This window comes from Exophiala bonariae (genome assembly GCF_035927105.1).
Source record: "Exophiala bonariae strain CCFEE 5792 chromosome Unknown scaffold_46, whole genome shotgun sequence".
NCBI lineage: Eukaryota > Fungi > Ascomycota > Eurotiomycetes > Chaetothyriales > Herpotrichiellaceae > Exophiala > Exophiala bonariae.
Genome location: NW_027042521.1, coordinates 83,712 through 104,455, shown reverse-complemented (window position 1 = coordinate 104,455; position 20,744 = coordinate 83,712). Strand labels below are relative to the sequence as shown.

Genomic DNA, 20,744 nt, shown 5'->3' with positions numbered 1-20,744 from the left:
TGCAAGCACGCATGACTCGCGAGCGATGCATTGCTTCCCCTGAAAAGCGGTCGGCAGATGGGCAGCATACGTACCCAAAGCGCGCCCAAGATCAGAAGCTAGTTAGGCAGGCTTGATCGCTCGCCAATTTCCTGGGTTGTATTTATTGATATCCATGGCAGAAAAAAACATTGTCAAAAACATAACTTGGAGACAACGACCATCTTAGATCTTGGTCATAGTATAGATAGATACACCTCCCTGGGAAAAGCTCAGTTGGGGGTGGGGGGGGAGGGGGGGGGGATGATTACTGTGGAATGTTTATTCATATCTGTATGTGTGCATATATAGTCTCCTCATCTAACTCAAACTAGCATATGCATAATGCACCTCTGACAAATCCACGGTGCCATACTCCATTCCCAACGCGATTCTGGTCGTGCGCATTGTCCTCGCAGACATGATCTACAGAGAGAAATGCTCCGACTTCAGATAATGCCCATGACCGAGAAAAATGAATATACTCCCATTCATTAGGTAGGTCAGTTTGGCAAGCACATCAACACTGGTGCCAAATCGTAATGTTACAATCTCAGTATTTCCATTCCCTTTCTAGCTTCCTCGTGCCCTCAATCCCCATAACGATCATTACCTAAACTTTGAACCTGGGCTTTGATATCAAGACCTCGCACTCCAGCTTCGCAGAACCCCAAACTACAGATTTTGCGCCGTGGGGACCTGCAACGTCATTCCGCCATCACTGCCTTCTTTCCCTCCAGCAACAACACCACCGCCAGCGCCAACATTGGTGTTCAACAACGGTATTGCCCCAGAAGCTGGAACCGGTGGGCCAGTGCCCGACCTTCGTCTCCTCTCGCGTTCCGTGGGGCCCGCCGCACTGTCCAGTTTATTCAGCATCACTCCACTGGTATTGCCGGCCTCCACACTGCGGCGGAATTTCATGCCGTACATCCAGGAATCGTCCTCGTCGGAGCCCAACCAGTAGCTACGGCCGATGCTGACCATTGCACGACCGAGCTTGCCTTTCCACCCCTGACCTTCGGGCTTGGTCTCCGCGAAGGGGTTTTCGGCAATGTCGGAACTCGTGGACGCATTGGTGTATGAGAAGTTCTTTGACGACGAGGCGTGGTGGGCGATATGCTGGCGCAGGACCATGCGGGCGAAGGTGAGCATGATGAGGCAGAAATAGGCGCGGATGGTCCACAGGGTGATGATGACGCCGATGGAGTTCATGCTTTCGGCGCCCAGGACGACGTTCTGTAGGGCCGCGCTGGGGTTGTTCGAGGATGTGCCTGCGGGGGACGAGGCAGGCACGGCGGCCGCGACGGCATCCTGGCCGCCGGAGATACCGGGTTGCGGCGAGGCGATGACTTCAACGTGGGTGACGTTCAGCGCCGGATCCGTGAAGCCCGCGGTGTCTTGGATGGTTCCGGCACCAGGGCCCTTGGGGGTTGTGTCACCAGCGTGGTGTTGTGCGAGCACGAGGAACCATGTCACGGCGAAGGCGGCGGTGAAGGCCGCATTGATGATGCTGTCGAGGACGTAGAACCAGGCGAGCGCCAGGCATTGTAAGGGGGATTGCTTGCGGATGTGTGGGGAGAGGTAGACGGTCAGGCCCAGTGCGAAGATGGAGTAGATGTACATGGACAATTGAAAGGGTGAAAGATGATAGCCCGTCAGGAGGGCGAGGATGCCGTATAGGCCGGAGAGTTTGTTGAGCACCAGTGAGAGGGTGATTAGACTGGCGCCTGTGGAGAGGGACATGGAGTAGAGGAATCTCTGTTGGTGGTGGTGGTGGTGGTTAGTTAGGCATCCAGAAAGGTGGGAGGGAGCGTTGCTCCAGCAGGAGAACTCACCTGCGGCCGTCCCAGGCGTAATAGGCGGGCTGAGATACCCATTATTGCTATAGTGTAGGTATGCGAACAAGACTGAAAGACAAGATGAGGGTACGTCGAGGAGAGTAAGTAGAGGATAGCAATAAAGAGTTAAAAAGTGGTAATGGGAGGCCGGGAAATTAAGTGGATTAGGGAGAGTAGAGGAAGTTGAAGTGTGAATAATCCTTAGGCGGCAGCGCCGGGAACGAGGTGGGTCATCCGGCTTTGGGAGATTTTGTGCGTCATTCTATGCACCTCTACCAAAAGCCTTGTTCCCATGTGAACACGATGATAAGGCTGATATCTAATAAGACACGAGTCAAGACAGCCTCAATAAAACTGGTCAAGCATTCTATTTTGCCTGTATGCTATCTGTGCTATCTCCCATCAATCCCTTCACCTGCTCTATGTAGAATACAATTTGCCTGGCTTTGCAATAATGGGGTTTTGACAAGTACAGGCCATGCCCAATCCCATCCACAACTAATGACCTTGCTCACTCGTTATGTTGGAAGAATTTAAATCACCATCTACCAGGAATAGCTGCACCTCATAATCTTCCCCTTGACACTCGTCCCGTGTGCAAATGGTTGCCGGTAGGGCTCGCGATTCCATCAGGAAAGCAAGCACCCATGTCTAATTAGCCAATTTCTTCAACCAGCTCGCCTAGTCGTACAAGCTGTCATCATTGCCAGCATCCCCAAATCCATTGCCGTTGGCGGCATTTGCCAACTCTCCAGCCTCGGGGAACTTGAAGAAAGCACTGCCTCCACTTTGCTTCATGGCCTGGGCGAAGGCTTCATATCGTCGGATCTCGACATCACTGACGGATCTTCGTGCTGCTTGCATTGCCTCCTCGAAATGTGCCTTGGTCAACTGTGGAACGGGATCATCTTCGCCATCGTCTTCCATGGCATCCTCACCGGCAGCTTCACGTTCCTTTTGTTTCTCGATGTCGTAAGCAATTGATTGCTTGATGGCAAGCTTGACGGCACGTTGAGTGACAAAGCCCAAATCGGCACCAGAAAAGCCATGAGTCTTGCTGGCAATGAAATCAATATCGACATCATCAGCCACAGGTGTCTTTCTGAGTTGCGCACGTAGGATACCTGCACGAGATGCCTCGTCGGGAAGAGGAACATAGACAAGAGTATCAAGACGACCAGGTCGGCAAAGGGCATTGTCGAGTTGTTCAGGTCGATTGGTGGCACCAATGACAAAGACGTTCTTCTTGGATGTCATACCGTCCATTTCTGTCAGAAGCTGGTTGACAACTCGGTCAGATGCACCTCCAGCATCACCATTAGATCCACCACGCGACTTGGCAATTGAATCAAGTTCGTCCAAGAAGACCACACAGGGAGCTGCCGCACGTGCCTTGTCGAAAATGTCTCGAATGTTGCTTTCAGATTCACCAAACCACATGCTCAAGAGTTCGGGACCCTTGATTGAAATGAAGTTGGCAGCACACTCGTTGGCTACCGCCTTGGCAAGCATAGTCTTACCAGTACCGGGGGGACCGTAGAACAAAACACCTCGAGACGGTGAGAGACCGAACTTGAGGAACTTCTCGGGATGGTCGACGGGGTATTGTACGGATTCGATAAGTTCGCGCTTGACATTCTCCAATCCACCAATGTCGTCCCAACGAACATTGGGAACCTCGACAACAGCCACCTCACGAAGAGCAGAGGGATTGGATACACCAAGAGCAAATCGGAAATTGTCCATGGTGACTCCTAACGAATCCAACACTTCAGCGTCAATGGTATCTTCGTCCAAATCAATCAAATCCATCTTCTCACGGATCTGTTGCATGGCGGCTTCGGAGCAGAGAGAGGCAATATCAGAACCGACATAACCGTGTGTCTCAGCGGCAATGGATTCAAGATCAACATCTTCACCCAATTTCATGTTCTTGGTGTGGATCTGAAGAATCTCAAGACGACCGGTAGGATCGGGAATGCCGATGTCGACTTCTCGATCGAAACGACCAAAACGACGAAGAGCAGGATCAATTGAGTTGGGTCGGTTGGTGGCGGCCATGACAACCACGTTGGAACGAGCCTTCATGCCGTCCATCAAGGTGAGCAATTGAGAAACCACACGTCGCTCGACTTCACCGTTGGTCTTTTCACGCTTGGGTGCAATGGAATCAATTTCGTCAATGAAGATGATGGCAGGAGAGTTCTTCTCGGCCTCTTCGAATGCCTTGCGGAGATTGGACTCGGATTCACCAGCCATTTTGGACATGATTTCTGGACCGTTGATGAGGAAAAAGAAGGCGCCGGTTTCGTTGGCGACAGCTCGGGCCATCAATGTCTTACCGGTACCGGGAGGACCGAACATGAGAATGCCTCGTGGAGGTTTGATACCGATGGACTTGAAAAGTTGTGGGTGGCGAAGAGGGAGCTCGACCAACTCTCGAATCTGAGCCATTTGTTTTCTGCAACCTCCAATATCGTCGTATCCGACCTCGTTAAGGTTTCCTTCCTCATCTTCTCGCTGAATTGGATCACCTTCACAATGAATGACTGTATCTTGAGCAACAATGCCGTACTCGGGAGGATCGACCTCGACGACTTTGAATTCGACCTGTCTCATACTGGCACGGACGGTGAATAGATCGCCTTGTCTAACAGGTCTGTAGGCTTCGCGGAAGTAAGGAGCAAGGAAAACGTCGAATAAAGAACCAGTCAATCCTTCAACTGTATCGGCAATGGGGAGCACTGCGATGCGCTTAGCCTGTAAAAAAGGTTAGATCTGATTCAAGGACAATCCATGAGTGAGGTTCGGGGCTTACATATTTGATGTCTGGGCAAGGATGGACGGTGATGATGTCGCCGTGCTTGACTCTCAGGTTGTGTCTCACGACACGATTGATTCGAGCGGAGCCATCATCCAGATCATCATCAGCCAAGACGATCAAAACTGTGTCTTTTCTCTTCTTTCCTTTGACCAGGACTGTATCACCTCGGAAAAGTTGTAGGGTTTCCATTGTGTTGTTGGATAGAGCAATGATTGAGTTGTCATCGTTGGTGGCATCTGTGACGCTGTGGAGGGAATTAGCCTTGTTTGTCTTTGCCTCGCAGTCTTGCTGGGGGTCAACTCACATCAAGGAATTTGGCTTCTTCTTTTTCTTGAGGATGGCTGTGGATGTGTCGAGCTCCTGGGGAGGATCTGTCAGTCAAAGGCTTTTTGAGGATTGAGATTGTTGGGAGTGGTTTACCTCTTTCTTCTCGGCGCCAGAGGCATCGCTGTTGAGTAGTTAGTAAGCTGGATTTGATGGAAACTGGACTGCTTTAATGCATACTGTAGGTTCACCTTCCCCTTGGGTTGGGAGGATTCAGGTTTTGCGGACATGGTTGCAATGGATCTGAGAGAAGGGAACTGGGTGGATGGTGTGGATGGGTGTGGTCCTCAGACAGTAAGTGTGGGAGGTTGAATCTTTGGGTCGGGTCTGGAGTCACAGGGATGGAAGAGAGATGAAAAGATGTCAAGGTCCCTGGTAGAAGAGAAGAGCCTTGATATGCGAGGAAGGTGGATGATGGTGATGGAAGGTGAGAGATTGTAAGGAAAGAAAGCTTTTGGGGACGGAAAGTTGAAGGCGAAGTTGGAGTGAGTGATGCAGTGCCAGTAGTAGTGATGTCGTTTCCCAAGGCAATTGAAGGTGCAGTCACTTGAACTGGCCACTCTGCAGGTCCCACGGCTGCCACTGCCTACTAGTGTTTAAAATGGGATCTGTCAGGCACAAATAAAGGTCTAAACTCTGTGGACATACCACCGCCTTGGCAGTCATTTGATAAAGTCGGGTCAGGCTCAGTGCCAAACACGTCGCCTGTTGCCGCCTAACTGCAGTCCCGTCCTCCGGTCTTGCCTGGACCCCCAAGGTGTGGCATCTCTAATCATGATAATCATCAACATTTCATCCTCGTCACGGAAGGAATCAGATAGAACCTTCTTTCTTTCACCTATCATCCTCTCTGCCTCGCCACTATTTGGATTCAACCACTGAGCCTTGTGAGGCATAACTGGCTGCAGCCTATCTGCCCAAACCCTCTTTACCCTATCTGTGATGTCCCAGCCACGTTGCCTGTCAGGTACTACTCCTTCACTTTCTCGTGGCAAGGCTGAACAGCCTGATCTGAATTACTCCACAGACTCTAAGTGTTTTCGTTTCACCTTTTGTTGTGATTCCTTCTTCACCCTTTCCTAGGTGCCTGCCAGCAAGACAGCAATAGTGTAGACAAGTAGTGGATATCTCTGGCTCCAATTCATCCGTTCTTATTGTTCTTAGTATCTCTATTCACGCAATTCGATCCTACCATTCTGACTGCAAATGCACTCTGCTATATATATTCAACCATCACAGTTGCATCCCAAGTAGACTGCCACCCTTACTGCCCCATAGCTACTGTCCACTTACGTACTTTGAAAGTCCATAAAATCAAACACGTCGCAAGTCATTAATCTCTCCACGTGCCCTCCCAAGTTCCTTCCTCAATCACCCCTCTTTCATCTCCGCACGGGCATCCACTTTCTGCAGGGCTACCAAAAAGTTCCTGGCATCAAAAGCTAACGACTTACACTTCCTCCTCGTACTATCTGCCACTGGCCCATCCACCACCGAGCAAAACCCTTCCCACCTTCGGAGCCAATCTGTATGCTCATGATCAAATCACCATTCTTCCTCACCCATACTCCTGATCTATCCCCCCTCCACCTCCACCAACGATAAACCCAGAGACCACAACCCAGACGCCCAAAAACCACAATGTCAACAACCGACACCACCCCCTCCACCAACGACATCACAATCCCTCTACCAACATCTCTTACCTCGACAAGCAGCACCCTCCCTAGCAGCACCAGCCAAGCCCTAATCGCCCACCTACGCAACCAAGGCGCGATCCCCGAGCTCTCGACCCTCCTAGCCGACAGTCTCGCACGGAGCGGCTGGACCGACCGAGTCCGGGCGCTCAGCGCGGAGCTCCTGCGCAATGGCTCCTGCGACACATTTCCAGAACTGATGACGGAAGTACTGCGGCGGGCACGCATCTCAAAGTCACAGGCCGCAGGAGACAAGCAGATCGAGACGTCGGGTACGGGGAAAGACAAGGACAAGGGCAGCGACAAGAAAGGCGCGAACGGCATCAGCACGCCCACTGGCGTGGCGATCAACGGTGTCAACGGCAATGGTGCTATCCCCGTCAGTAAAGAGTGGTCGGGCGGACCCGATGGCCTGCCGGACGTGAGGATCCCGGAGACAACGGTCGAGGTCGCCGTCGAGTTTCTCAAGGACCGCATCAAGGATGTCGTCCAGCCGATTGACGATGACAGTGATTGAAATCATGGGTTTGAATAACTAACTACATTGGGTGGGTGATCGGATGGCTGTTGGTTTTGGGATATGTTCTCTGTCGGGCTCCCCGTGGGATTAGGAAGGCCAAATGGGAATGAGCCACTACCTACCTTGCCTGTCTCAGATTCCCTTGCTCTTGGAAAGAAGAAATGGAACGGGGAATCTCTTACTGTATATCAATGCATAGCGACGGGCGTTGGAGTCGGAGTCGGGGCCGGAGTCGGAGTCGAATCATTGGAATGGACGTGAATCAAGCCACGGCATAGGGATGGGGCGGTTCTTAAATATCTACAAACTCCAGTTTCTCTATTACATACGCATTAGTCACGTACTGCTGCATGGCACCCACATGGGATATGACTCTCTCACATTCACACTTGGAGATCTAAAAGTCACCTGAACGGGTTTGCGAAGAAGAAGAACAAAAATTCCATTCATGTTTATATCTCGGAGCCGCTAGTTTCGCAGGGGAAGTCAAAGAGCAGTTGGGAGTAGAAGGCGGAGTGCAAGCAAGGGGCGGGATGAATTCTCGACTCGCGAGAGCAGATCTGTAGGGTAGGGTAATGGTAGGGGAGGAATAGGCCACCATGACACGTCATAACCTCAAGCTCACACATCCGTCGTCCTCATGCTGGTTGGTGGGGTGGTTCTGTGGGAAAGGATAATAATCTCAGATGAAGACGTGAAGTGTTGGAGAGAGACTTTCATCTCTCTCCTTCTTGACCTGGGCTCTAGTAAGCCCCATTCCAGCCTCGTTACAGCACTCCGCCAGGTAGTGTTTGGGCCTGCATGGGGCGTCCATTCACAGTATTGGATATGCCTATCCCACTGTTTCCACCACTGCCCATACCCAGAGATTTGATGCCTCCCCCTGAACCGGGGACTTCCAGGATTGGGTTGGCAAGTTTGCGGAGCATGAACATGGGTTTCTTGCCCTCGCGGTCAAGATCTTTAAACAGTGCTAGTGGTTTCTCTTCCAGCCCGACGCATCGTTCTTGGTCTCCGTATACAATGTATAGAGCATATTGCCGCCAGTCTGCTTGGATGTTATACTTGCGGAGTGCGGCGGGGAGGACCTTGTAACATGGATCTTCTAGTCCGACTCGGAATGATTTGAAGATCTCCACTGATGGTGCGTCGCCCGGTGTTTGGCCGCCTGCGGCACTGGATGGTAGGTTCGGAGGTACCGATGCGGACATTTCTCGTGATGGGATTAGTGTGGAGGCGTTTGAGATGGTTGAGTTGGTGGGATTCAGTTTGGCGGACACCGACTTGGCTGATGTTGGAGGGTCTCGGTCCAGTATGTTTCGTTCGAGTGTGACTTCTTTGATCCGAGATGATATCTCGTCCGAGCCGTCGTACCTCGATATCGAAACACCGTCCCTTTGATATGATCGGGGAGCAAGTGGTTGATGATATGGCAAGGGAGATGTCGGCGAGGGTGCAATGGGTGACGGTTGAGATAACATGCCACCTGACATCGACGCAGTCAAAGTGTTGGAGGCTAAACTGGCCGCGGCGGACGGATCCAAGGCTGAATTCTCTGTTGTCCTTCCTTCGTGTATTGTGCTGGGGATATATGTTGGGGAGTTGTTCTTTGGCGTGGAACTTAATCCTAGCTTCTTGGAAAATGTTCGTGTTAAGCTGGTCTTTTCTAGTACTGGTTGTGTCGTCGTAACTGGAGAGCTGAGGTCTTGTTGATAGATTTCGGGGCTGATGGTTGGATTATTTTGGTATGGGGCGTAAGGTAGTGGTTCGGATCGTTCTTTGGCCATTTTGAACACGGGGAGTAATTCCTGGCGCAGTTTACGATAATCATCCGCCAATCTTGTCAATTGGGCCTCTGTCTGGGCAATTCGTTCATCACGCAGTCGAATGATGGATCTGGCAATGCGTGCAATGTCCTCTTTCGTAGCCATTTCATGTTGAGGATTCCGTTCGGCCGCTTCATGACCGGGTTAGAGAGATATTCTTCATGCAAACATATGGCGGCTTACTGGGTGGGACATAATCATCAGGCTCGACGGGAATGTCTTGATTGACTTTCATGTCATAGACATTCTTCAGGATGGTCAACCTATGGCCAACGCTGGCGATTCCCATCTCCTTGAGTTCATCATGCTTGAGAGCCACAAGTGCTTCTCCTTCAATGCCGTGTTCTGTTCAATAATGATCAGTCCAACGGTCCTCAACGGAACAAGGGATGACCGTACCTATGAAAGCCTGACAGTACTGCCGCAGATTCAAACTCGAAACAAATTGTGCACAATCATCTGGAGTCCATTCTGTTATGATCGTCCGAGGTAGATTAGGATCTTCCCCAGCATTGTCAAAGGTGGTGGGGGTATGTTCATTGGATTGAGGCTCCGAAGAGGTTTCCGAGTCGGTATGTAACTGAACTGGTGAAGTCATGACACTTCTCTCATACTCATCATCTGCATCAGAGTCTGCATGATATGTTGCTCCAGGAAATGCCATGTTTGTTCAGTTGGCATGCGGCACTCTGGCTCTTGTTCGGCCTTGTCCCGAGTCCTGACCCCAGCCGTGAGAAGGGACTGGGGCTAGTAAGGGACTATCGCAAAGTCTTGACCTTTTTCCCGTAGGATGGGCTCCGCCAAAGAAGCGATAGAAGACAGGGGTTCGAGTCGAGCAGGAGTCGTGGTGGTCCAGCCCTGAGGCTTAGGTTTGGGGGGGGTTTTCGTGATGAGGTGGGAGGAGGGAGGAGTCTCGGTAGGATCAGGTGGGTTTAGTCTCCGAGTGCACGAACGGTCGAGGAGGGGCGTTATGCAGAGTCAGATTTGAGAGCAGCGTTGTTTAGCAGGAACACAGAACAATCGAGATCAGCGCAGCGCAGTTGAGTGTCCAGTTTGCAACCTCAGGCCATGTGGTGGTATACGAGTTGCGGTGCAGTGAACTGGAATGAGGAACTGACTGGGGGCTGCGGCCACTTGGTGAATTAGTGGCGGCCATCATGGCGCTAACGAAGCTAGTGGTAATAGTGGTAATAGTCCGACTCTCGGTTCGATCGAATCGAGCAAGGTACAATCTTAAAAAGCACACCATTGACCACGTCCAGGAGATCATCCATCAACATGCAACGGCTTCTAGAAACTAATCTGGACGTCGATCATTATTCTTTGTGTCTTGATGGAGTACGGATTACGAGGTATTCGAGGCTCATGCAGACTAACTACAAGACCAATCGCTCAAACGAGTAGGGTCCTTTCTGTCTCTGTCTGAGCATATTCTTCTCCCGTGCACTTCGACGTAGTATTTGACCACCTCCTTTTCTGACCTTGTGAGAACTGATGGCTGTGTCGACTCCCAGGCTCAAGGGAAGGCTTCGTCCCTCACCCGGTCCATCCATCCCTTCTCCAAGATCTGAGTACAGAGTCACAATCGTGCCTGGTTGTTGTTTCAATTCTTTGCCAGCGCCTAGGTTCGAGCGAGCATCTCCCTTCCGGTTCCTCTGGAACGACTCGTGGAAACGGAGTGTCTCTCGAAGGATCCCTTGAAGTTCAGCCGCATCTTCCAGGCTTTCTTTGGTACTCGCAATCTCTGAAAGTAGATCAGGAATAATGCTATCAACAAATGCTTCGTTGTCAATAGTTCCGATCAACCCAAGGGGGCCAATGCTATCAATACAACAGGATAACACTCTAACCACTGCTTCAAGGCTGACGACAACTTTGTCATCAGTTTCTAAAAGTGCCAGTGTTCGGAAGGATTGCGTATGACCACCTTGAAAAAGTTGCTGCCGTAACAATTGAATGAGAGCCAAGATCTCAGTTTGACTGAAAGATTTTTTGAGAATTGGCGTAACGGTTGATACTGCAGCGGAGCCAAATCTGTTCAAGGCTGCAACAAGCGCTTGCTTGACCTGCTCTGGCACCCAGCTCGTCTGCGAATCGTCCCCAGTTGTCTGAAGTTGTGTCTCGGCCAGTTTGATGACTTCGTGGCTGGGAGCTCCGTTCCCTTGATCCTCAATTTCATCTCCTGGGAATGAAAGTGCTTGTGTGATCAGCATATGCACAGTGGCAGCCTGTTCATCAACGTAGTGGCTGAATCCATTTTCAATACATTTTTGTAAAAGCTGTAGTGTGGGATCCAGTGCCAGTAGAGCTTGTGCTACAGCACCAGGTTGCAGAAATTCGCCCATGGCATATGGAGTGGTGCCATGCATGGCTGTTTGCACCAAGCGAGTGCTCAGCAAACCTAACCTGGAGAGCCACAAGATCAAGCGAACACTTGGAAGTTGTACCCTGAGGATGATGTTGGCGTGTGTCGGACGGTCGCCAGCCGAGGCTGTCTCCAATCGAAAGATCTTGGTCAACAAATATTTGGACTTGACGTCGGGAATACTGGCTGCTGGAAAATCATCGTCCATGTTGCCAGTATATGACAGAGCAAGATATGGTTTGCGGACTTCGTAGATGAAAGCATCCTCAAATCCTGCAACGTCGCCTCTTTGCGCCAGTTGGTCCAGTTGTCTACGTGAGTTTTGCCACTCGTCGTCGGATGTATTGCCTTGGCCAATGGTACCAATGGTGAGGTTCTTCAACCCGGTCTTCATCTCGTAGTGCGAATCGGATGCCATGATTGTTTGACCAATATTTTGGATGAGGTTTGACCCTACTCTCAACAGCCTCTTGGGGTCTTCCTTCGCGATGATGTCGATGGCAACGAGTTGGTTTCGGCACTTTCCAACAATACGAGCTAATTTAGGAATGTAGGTGACAAACTCAATTGGAGGCTCTGCTCCTGATTGATTCCGTTTGCGTTTTAGAGCGGATCTGCTGGGGTCGACGTGAGCTTGGGTTGTCTGGTACTTCAGATCAAACAAGCGTAAATTCCGTTGGTGTGAGGATATTGCAAAAACAGGAGAAATTGCAAGTATCTCGGAGGGACCGGTAAAGCCAGTATGGAGCACAGATGTCTGCTGTGGCAAAATCCCTGAGAGAGCATAGGTGAAGAGCGAGCCGCCAAATCGCAGATGAAGATGTGAAACCGAAGAGCTGAAAGTGCACGAGACACTTTTGACATCAATCGATTTAGTTTCGCGCCCGTTCATACCAAGACTACACTCAGAAAGCGATCGGACTCTGTCATCTCGGGTCGACTCTTCAATAGCATAGACAGCATAGTAGAGCTTCTCGAGGTTGACTTGTCTATCGTTGGACGTTGTATAGACGACAGCAAGGTAAGAGGCATTTGGAGCTGCCGCATTAACCAGGTCAGGTCTCTGTTTGAGAACACTCTTCCCAGCTTCTGTCCCGGATAAATGTTGGGCAGCCAATATTCGCATCGACTTGGTGGTTGAAATAGATGTTTCTGTGATGGTCTGAGCAAGATCTTCTGAAAATATTGTGATGGTGCCATCTTGTTGGAGCACAAACACCTGCTTTTGTTGATCGTTTGCACCGCTAATCAGGTCAAGAAGCACAATGTCACTGTACTGTTGATTCAAATCGGTGCTTGTGATGGCTTTGGGCTGGTGTGGGTCTTGGTCTTGACTCTGAAAGTACTGGATTTTAAGGGTATCACGCTTGATGGCGCAGTATGTACGGCGGTGAATACTTCCATCTTGCTTTTCCACCGTTGACACAGGAGGGCCGGAGAAGGAACTTGCGGGTGGTACGGGATATGAGGCCAAGATGCTTCCATTGTTAAGCTGTCATACATGTTAGACAGATTCAACTCTGCAGTGGAAGGAGTTTCACCTCGTATAAACTTAATGAGTCCCCATCAATGGCTGCACAAATCTCTTGTCTCCGCCTCCGAATTCCTTGACGACTTGCGGAGACCACAGCGAATTGAGGGATGGCATCTGGCCTTGTGGATCGCGGCAGCTTTGCCAATGGATGAGGTGGGATAATTTCCATCTTTCACAGTATAAACATTGCAGCTGAAGTTCCTGTATTGCTGGCGGTCGTGCTTCTGCTTGAAATCTAGAAACGAAGGGCAAGTCAGAAAAAAAACTCCCACCAATAACTTGGATGCGGAGAACGAGATTGTTTAGCGGTCGATCTCCCGCACTTGCCACTTTACAGCGACTACAGCTGTCATCACGTGATTCTGGATAGAGCAATATCCTTGAGACATCATTTTAGCAGGTATGATTGAACTACCCTGTTCCTCTATTCTAGAAGTAACTCGTTTCATCTAATTCACTCTTACACATATAAATCATCCTAGTACGACTGATGAATAGACCAACAAGTCTGCCGCTATATAAAGCAGCGGCACATTTGATTCTTTCTGTCCTTAGCGCCCAATCATCGGTGCTTTAATGCTCCTGCCCATTGACGCTCCCCGCACCTGCCACGGGCAATTCGAGTCGCGTACGGACGCGTTGTCCATTTACCACAGTGAAACTTGCTTCATGTTCATTTCTGTTCAGTTGCTCCCAAAATCCTGCTCAAACCACTTCATCTACTTCACTGCCTTGTTGAACAAATTAATCGGAGAATCTTGATCTTACCTTCTTACACCACTTGTAAACGCATACATCGTTTTGTGGTTCCTAAATCTCAATGACGGAGTTGACTCGATTGATTGCCCTTTGATGAATGGCGACCCTGGCGGAGCATGGCTCTTCCAGGTCAAATATCATGCACATGCACCCATTCTTTCGAAAAGGTAACACCACCTTGAAACAATATGCCTCCGGAGACTGATTATCTTATGCAGAACGGACGGATCATGATTCTGATACCCATAGCCCTTCGCAGGCTGCAGGTCCACTCTCCATCGACGGTGCACTCGAGGAAAAGACGACAATTGCTGAAGCCATGAACCCTGATAATATGGTTGATAGATCTCAGAGTCATCCAACAGTATCGCCTGAGAAGTCGCGCACAGTTGCACTCAGCAGTAGATCGTCGTGGAACCCTACACAACCTGTCAAATATACGTACCACGAGAACATTTACCATGACATAATGCCAGACAATGCGGGAACCAAACGAAGGAAGACATCTCAGGGACATGAATATGTTGTCCCAGTGGCTGAAAATACTCTTACAGGCTCTGAAACATGGCATGAACAGCTCACACGTGCTGCCAGCTCTACTGCCAGCCGTCAGACTTCAGAGCAAGGTCAAATTCATGATGGATTCGATTCACAACCCATTGGGACTTCACAAGACCCATCGAATGCCAGTGAATCAACGACAGAAAGGTCGGTCGATCTTGAGACACAACAACACTTAAATCTGCATCAATCCCTTACTTCCCTTCCTCATCCTTCTCAGTCACCTTCAGAGAAGGATCCTATAATTGACCCCAGTCTGACTAGCCCTACTACTGCTCCTGACTCTGCCATGGATACTCCAAGGAACAAGAGTGTTCGCCTAGGCGCGATCGGCAAGCTCATCAACTCCCCTAAGCACGCCCAGAAGACATCACCAGCTATGAGAAACACCAAAAGAACAAAGACTCCTTCCAGGGCAAGGAAAGTTGAGATGAAGAATGGAAAGTTCGTTTCTTCACTAAGGATCACGCTGCCCTACGCATCTCCAGACACTGGCAAAAAGATCAACGAGATCTTGTCATTCAAAACCCTCTCCCTCAATCAATCTTCCACTCAAACCCTCCGGGAAACCAAGAAAGCCTCCTCCGCAGGCACTAAAATTGTTCACCCATTCTTCTTGAACAAACCCTTGACTCCGATGGTCTCCAGAGCAGCTAGCGAAGCAGCCTCTGCATGTCCAGTATCCGAAGATGAGTCTCGAGTAATACTCAAAGCACCAACACCGTGGAAGGACATCATCTTCGGCTCGAGAAATACATCTCAGAAATCTCTCCCTGGGCTCGACCCTATCTGGCCGCCTAATGCACTCCATAACATTCAGCCGGAAGAGCGACTCTGGTTACCCAGCAAAACAATACCACAGGCTACGATCAAGTCAAAATCAAAACACATTGTGCCTAGTGTGGACTGTGCGGAAGATGTTCTGAGTACTTTTGGAGGTCAATTGCGCAGAGATCTTATTCAACCCCCAGATTCTGTTCACCTTCCCACTCGCCTAATCATGAGCGGCAAATCATTATTCGAAAGCTTGACGCTGGATTCCTTAGTCAAGCCAGTTGCGAATATGCTGCAATCAAGGATTGAATCGAAACCCACTGCTTTCGACCAAGGTCGTGCTTCTGGGCCTTGTCTGTGGCCACAAGCATATGCGCCGGAACGCTGGGAAGAGGTGCTCCAACCTCAGGCATACGTTCTGCATGACTGGTTGAGGACTCTGGAAGTTCATAATGTCCAAAGCGGCAATACCCAATCGAAGCCCAAAATTGCCATGCAAAAGAAACGACGGAAGAGAAAAACCGACGAGCTGGATGACTTTATTGCCCATTCAGACGATGATGCAGATAATGACAGTCTGTCTCCGAAAAATGCCATACTCCTTACTGGGCCTTCTGGGTGTGGCAAAACAGCCTCTGTCTATGCAGTTGCTCAACAGCTCGGCTTCGAAATTTTCGAAATCTATCCGGGTATGCGACGTAACGCTAGAGATATTATGGACCAGGTTGGTGACATGACTAAAAATCATCTCGTACAAAGGACAACAGGCATATCGAGTCGCAGATCTAGTGTGTCTGCGAGTGACAATGAGTCTTGTCCAGCGCTTCCAGTCAACCTACCTCCGAATCAGCAAACGATGGCCGCCTTCATGGGAAATGGAACGAAAAACAAAAAGCCAGGGCTTGCTGGCGTGGAAGCAAATAAGGGAGGCAAGGCAAAGTCTCAGAAGCAGTCTCTAATTTTGTTTGAAGAGGTTGATATTCTCTTTGAAGAAGATAAAGGCTTCTGGAGTGCTGTACAAACACTTATTCAGGCTTCCAAGAGACCGGTCATATTGACTTGCAATGACCCCACTTCCGTACCGGTGGATGATCTGAACTTATATGCAACACTTGAGTATGAGAACCCTTCAACAGAAGTTGCAGTCCAGTACCTCCGAAGTGTCGCTGCTTCTGAGGGCCATCTGCTTAGTTCTCAAGCTATTCAAAATCTCTATGTCAGCAAAGGCTATGACCTGCGTGCGTCGTTGACGGAGCTCAACTTTTGGTGTCAAATGACTGTGGGATCGCAACTAGGTGGGATCGACTGGATGATGCCGTACAATGAGAGACATGCTACCTCTTTTCCTGGGTCGATCACTCGGATTGTGAGCAAAGACACATTCATTAGTGGCCATGACCTGCTACCGACTGAGACGCGCAACTCTGATGACTTGATAGGTTTTGCGATGGAGCACTTAGGCATGTCTGCCCTTGATTGGGTAGATCAAGACGTCGAGCGCTCCCAGCATGCTACTGTCTTGCAAAGACTTGATGATTTGTTCTCACTATGTGAGGCTAGAAGTTCTATGGATGTTCTGGACGACACGATCTCACCCTTGTTAGCTGCTAAAATCAAGCAAAACTCGCCGTCTACTACTCGCATTCGCCCAAGAGAGCAACTGGTAGAACGCCATCTTGCTCCTCGCCGGCTACAGTTATCGAGCCGTGACATTCTTGAAATATTCGGTTCCTTGACTGAAGAAAATCGCATTGGACTTCCACAACCACCTGGGCGCAAGGCACCATCGTTAGACAGTTCGGCTGTATCTGTGGCTACTGAGATCGCTCCATATATTCGGCAGATTGTGCTCTACGATCAGCGACTTGCAGTCCTTCGCAATGACCTCGATGGTGGCTCCCAATCCAGCAGCAACAAACGCCAAAGACGTACACGGGCCGCTCGAGCAGCATTGGAAGGTGGTACTATAGCCAGCACTAGGCGGGATAGGTGGTTTACCGACGCCCTCGATTTGGATGCCGTTTTGAGCACCGCGGGAGGATGGCCACAGGCACAACTATTACAGCCGCAGGAAAGCATAGGTGAAACGGAATCATTAGGTACTCCGAGCTCGACTGCATCTGTGCATAGTTTTGAATGACTCATTAATGCCAGGGCATGACTTTAAGGTAAATAGCATAGCGTGGCGTTTGATGCGGACATTTGATTACATGGCACATATAAATAGAAGCATCTGCATGGATTTGTGGCCACAAGATACGAAGATTGAGAGATATGTCACCAGGCACAGCCAAGGAGCTCAGCGCATGGGATATATTCTCGACAGGTCTCTTCAAGATATTGAGTTTACCACACAATCCGATATAGGTAGAACTCATGTTTCTCCTCGTAACTCCATTTCTCATGATTATCACTTGATTCTACACTTGTAAAGCAACGCTACAATTTCGCCTGAAGACCCACTCCACCAGCAAGCGACGCAGCAATGGCCCTGCCGGCAGCACGACCTGAGAACACACAGCCGCCAACAAACGTGCCCTCAAGCGAGCTATACCCATGGACACCACCGCCGCCTCGCCCGCGGCATACAGGCCCGGGAAAGGCGTTCCGTCCGGGCGCATCACTTTACTCTCAAGATTCGTCTCGAGACCTCCAAGGCTCTTGCGCGTGATGATGTTACAGCGCACGGCGATCAGGGGACCCGACGAGGGATTGAGGATCGGATGCGGCTTCGCGATGCGCACCTTATCCGAGCTGTAGTCGCGCGCGTTCTTGATCAGCATGATCTGCGGATCCTTGCTGTACGCGTGTTGGGTCTGTTCGTCGCGGGTCTGGATCTGTGCGAGGACATCGCTCTCCGAGAGGACGGGTCCGTCGCGTTCGGCGCTCAGCCGGTTCATGCCTTTCACGAGCGAGGCGACGTCCTTCTCGACGACGAAATCCGCGCCGTGCTTCATGAACGCCTGTACCGGGTAGGTGCCCCAGCGCGTGAAGGCGCGGTGCAGGAGTTTCAGGTAGTTCTTGGACGCGATGTCCGGGTTCTGCTCCGAGCCCGACAGCGTGAATTCCCGGCTGACGATCTGTCGGTTCAGGATGAACCACGTGTAGTCGTAGCCGGTGGTGCCGATGTGTTGGAGGGTCGCCAGCGTGTCGCAGCCCGGGTACAGGGGTGCTGGGAGTCGTTTTCCGGTCGCGTCGAGCCACAGCGTCGATGGCCCGGGGATGATGCGGATGCCGTGGGCGGCCCAGATCGGATTCCAGTTCGCCAGGCCTTCGGTGTAGTGCCACATGCGGTCCATGTTGATGACGTTCGCTCCCGCTGCTTCGGCGATCTCGACGCCGCGGCCGTCGACGTGCGCGGGCACGCCATGCACGAAATATTTGGGCACGGGGCCTAATCGGTGGACCGGCCAGTTCTTCTTGACCAGGTCTGGATTGCCACCCACACCTCCGGTCGAGATGATGACAGCTCTGCCGCGAAGGTTGAATTTGTCCACGACGGTTCGTGAGCTTCCCACTCCTCGCTCGGCATCGCTGGGTTCGAGAACACTCCCACGGACGCCGACCGCGGCCCCGGTCGACTCGTCCACAATCACCTCGTCGACCTGGTGTCGGTATTTGAAAGTAACGAGCCCTTTCTTCGCGGCCGCTTTGACGGGTTCTGCGAATATGCGGACAAGCTCAGGGCCAATGCCCCAGGTCAAATGGAATCTTGGGACGGAATTTCCATGTCCTCCAGCGGCCGAAGCGCCGCGTTCCGCCCAGCCCACGGTGAGGAACTTCAGACCCAGGTTCTTCAGATACCGCTCCTTCTCATCCGTCGCAAAGTCAACATATGCTTTTGCCCAGCGCCGGGGCCAGATGTCCTCTTTCTCTCGGTCGAATTTGGCCGTGCCCAGCCAGTCTTTGTAAGCAAGTTCGCGGCTGTCTTTGATGCCCTTGCTCCTTTGATCGGCGGAGTTGACCAGGAACAGTCCACCCAGAGACCAAAATGCCTGGCCACCGAGATTCTTCTCGTTCTCCTGCTCTACAAATGTGACGTGGATGTTCTTTCTGGTCAGCTCATGTGCCGCGACGAGACCAGCGAGACCGGCCCCGACTATTATCACCGTGTCGTCCACAGGCGACATGTCGAACGTGTGGCACTAAATTCGAAATCAGTAGATCTCTTGGATTCCGCGACTTCCTAGGCTGGATTGATCTTTTCAGAAGTACTGAAGTGCTTTATGTTTTATCAACTGACGTTGTTTCTCATATCACGTGTGGTGTGTCTCGCTTAAGCTGGTGCTTGTAGAGCCTCGGCATGTGAGCATCTCACCACCATGTGTTTTAGATTCGTAGACATCAAAGTTATTGCCGCGTCTTTGCCGATTGCGACTTCGCAATTATGATCCACGCTGCAATACTCGCATCTTGTTTCCAGGTTGAGCGATTAGCGAAGTACAAAGACTGTATGTCAGTACAATGGATGTCTAATGATGGAGAAAGACCAGAAGGTTATTTCTCCACCACCACCATCCCGCACTCCGGAGGTAGCCGCAGTTAAACGATGAGTAGGGTGTACGTTCGGTTAAGTATCATTTTCACAACTTGATGCAGCGTAGACAACACTCGGTCGCCTAGGTAGTTACTGCAGGTCCTGGATCTTCGGTTTGAGCATGCGTACATTCTCTCCATGTTTCTCAGGTACATTCCATGCTCAAATAGTCTCGATCCAGCCCCACAATGGAAGAGAAATCTCGATCAGAGATCAGAAAATCCGGGGTGCATTCGATCGAGTCGATGATGAGCATACTGGTCCAGAGGCACAACACGCCGGATATCAACTCCCGCGGTCCATGACTCGCACTTACATCATGAAATGGAAGGAAAGACACAGTCTACGTCTGATGAACGCATAGATCTCGGCTGGCGGATACCGGGTGCGATGACATGTAGGTAAGTGATTGCTGGGTGGGTTATTAGAACACTTCATTTTCTCATCGAAACACGCTTTCTCCCAAACCACGATACTTTTGTCTCCTGCCTTTTAATCTCATCTCTCTGTGACACTACGCTACCAAAAACAAATAAACACATCACATCCATCCAATATGGACGGCGACCACACAGCGAAAACGTTCGACAAGGGCGCGAATGCCGCCACCAAAGTACAAGATCTAACAGAGGGTGTTCACGAAGGTGCTGCACAAGACGTATGTAGACACCCCCCTATGTCTATCTAGTCTACCTACGAGCAACGCTCTACTTCCCCCTAATAACCCACCTACCTCCATTACTCTGCTTGAATCAAGACTAATCACACCTTTGGGTCTCCCCAAAAACAGTCAGCAGCAGGACAAAAAACAACCGGCCACGGGACATCCATATTCTCGAAGGACGGCGCGATCGGGAAACAATTCACGGCCGACCAGGGCGGGATTGGTGGCACGGCGCAGAAGATCGGTGGGCCGTTGGATAAAGACGGCGCGATCGGTGAGTTTTCTTTCTGTGCTTGTTCTTTTGGGTGGAGGAAGTCTTGTATTGGTTGCGAACATGTTTGCTGATCAGATGTTGTGGGGGAATGTAGGAAAGCATTTCAAGGAAGATGGCGCGATCGGTGGTGCGTTCCAGAGGCAGGCGGAGAGGAATGAGGGGCATTGATCTATAAATACGATACTACATAGCGATGAAGAAACGTTGTTAATCGTTGATACCTGGA

At 50.6% G+C, this 20,744-nt stretch overlaps 8 protein-coding genes across 8 annotated transcripts; 3 read left to right on the top strand and 5 right to left on the bottom strand.

The window, feature by feature from the left end:
* Positions 1-693: 693 nt before the first annotated feature.
* Positions 694-1,764, bottom strand: LTR84_010630 (uncharacterized protein; the record flags this gene model as incomplete). The annotated part of the gene is made up of 1 exon (XM_064854165.1): positions 694-1,764. One exon carries the CDS (start codon positions 1,762-1,764, stop codon positions 694-696), a length of 1,071 nt encoding a protein of 356 aa, XP_064700272.1.
* A 776-nt stretch (positions 1,765-2,540) lies between these two features.
* Positions 2,541-5,237, bottom strand: CDC48 (AAA ATPase cdc48; the record flags this gene model as incomplete). The annotated part of the gene is made up of 5 exons (XM_064854164.1): positions 2,541-4,619; positions 4,678-4,927; positions 4,988-5,043; positions 5,104-5,131; positions 5,188-5,237. The coding sequence occupies 5 exons, from the start codon at positions 5,235-5,237 to the stop codon at positions 2,541-2,543; spliced, it is 2,463 nt and encodes an 820-aa protein (XP_064700271.1).
* Positions 5,238-6,648: 1,411 nt separating this feature from the next.
* Positions 6,649-7,221, top strand: LTR84_010628 (uncharacterized protein; the record flags this gene model as incomplete). The annotated part of the gene is made up of 1 exon (XM_064854163.1): positions 6,649-7,221. The coding sequence occupies one exon, from the start codon at positions 6,649-6,651 to the stop codon at positions 7,219-7,221; it is 573 nt and encodes a 190-aa protein (XP_064700270.1).
* Positions 7,222-7,991: 770 nt separating this feature from the next.
* Positions 7,992-9,714, bottom strand: LTR84_010627 (uncharacterized protein; the record flags this gene model as incomplete). The annotated part of the gene is made up of 3 exons (XM_064854162.1): positions 7,992-9,181; positions 9,234-9,395; positions 9,450-9,714. The coding sequence occupies 3 exons, from the start codon at positions 9,712-9,714 to the stop codon at positions 7,992-7,994; spliced, it is 1,617 nt and encodes a 538-aa protein (XP_064700269.1).
* Positions 9,715-10,426: 712 nt separating this feature from the next.
* Positions 10,427-13,118, bottom strand: LTR84_010626 (uncharacterized protein; the record flags this gene model as incomplete). The annotated part of the gene is made up of 2 exons (XM_064854161.1): positions 10,427-12,907; positions 12,957-13,118. 2 exons carry the CDS (start codon positions 13,116-13,118, stop codon positions 10,427-10,429), a joined length of 2,643 nt encoding a protein of 880 aa, XP_064700268.1.
* A 735-nt stretch (positions 13,119-13,853) lies between these two features.
* Positions 13,854-17,183, top strand: LTR84_010625 (uncharacterized protein; the record flags this gene model as incomplete). Its single annotated transcript, XM_064854160.1, has 2 exons — positions 13,854-13,875; positions 13,927-17,183. The coding sequence occupies 2 exons, from the start codon at positions 13,854-13,856 to the stop codon at positions 17,181-17,183; spliced, it is 3,279 nt and encodes a 1,092-aa protein (XP_064700267.1).
* A 280-nt stretch (positions 17,184-17,463) lies between these two features.
* On the bottom strand, positions 17,464-19,173 carry LTR84_010624 (uncharacterized protein; the record flags this gene model as incomplete). The annotated part of the gene is made up of 1 exon (XM_064854159.1): positions 17,464-19,173. One exon carries the CDS (start codon positions 19,171-19,173, stop codon positions 17,464-17,466), a length of 1,710 nt encoding a protein of 569 aa, XP_064700266.1.
* A 963-nt stretch (positions 19,174-20,136) lies between these two features.
* LTR84_010623 (uncharacterized protein) lies at positions 20,137-20,686 on the top strand (the record flags this gene model as incomplete). The annotated part of the gene is made up of 3 exons (XM_064854158.1): positions 20,137-20,238; positions 20,371-20,518; positions 20,613-20,686. The coding sequence occupies 3 exons, from the start codon at positions 20,137-20,139 to the stop codon at positions 20,684-20,686; spliced, it is 324 nt and encodes a 107-aa protein (XP_064700265.1).
* Positions 20,687-20,744: the final 58 nt, after the last annotated feature.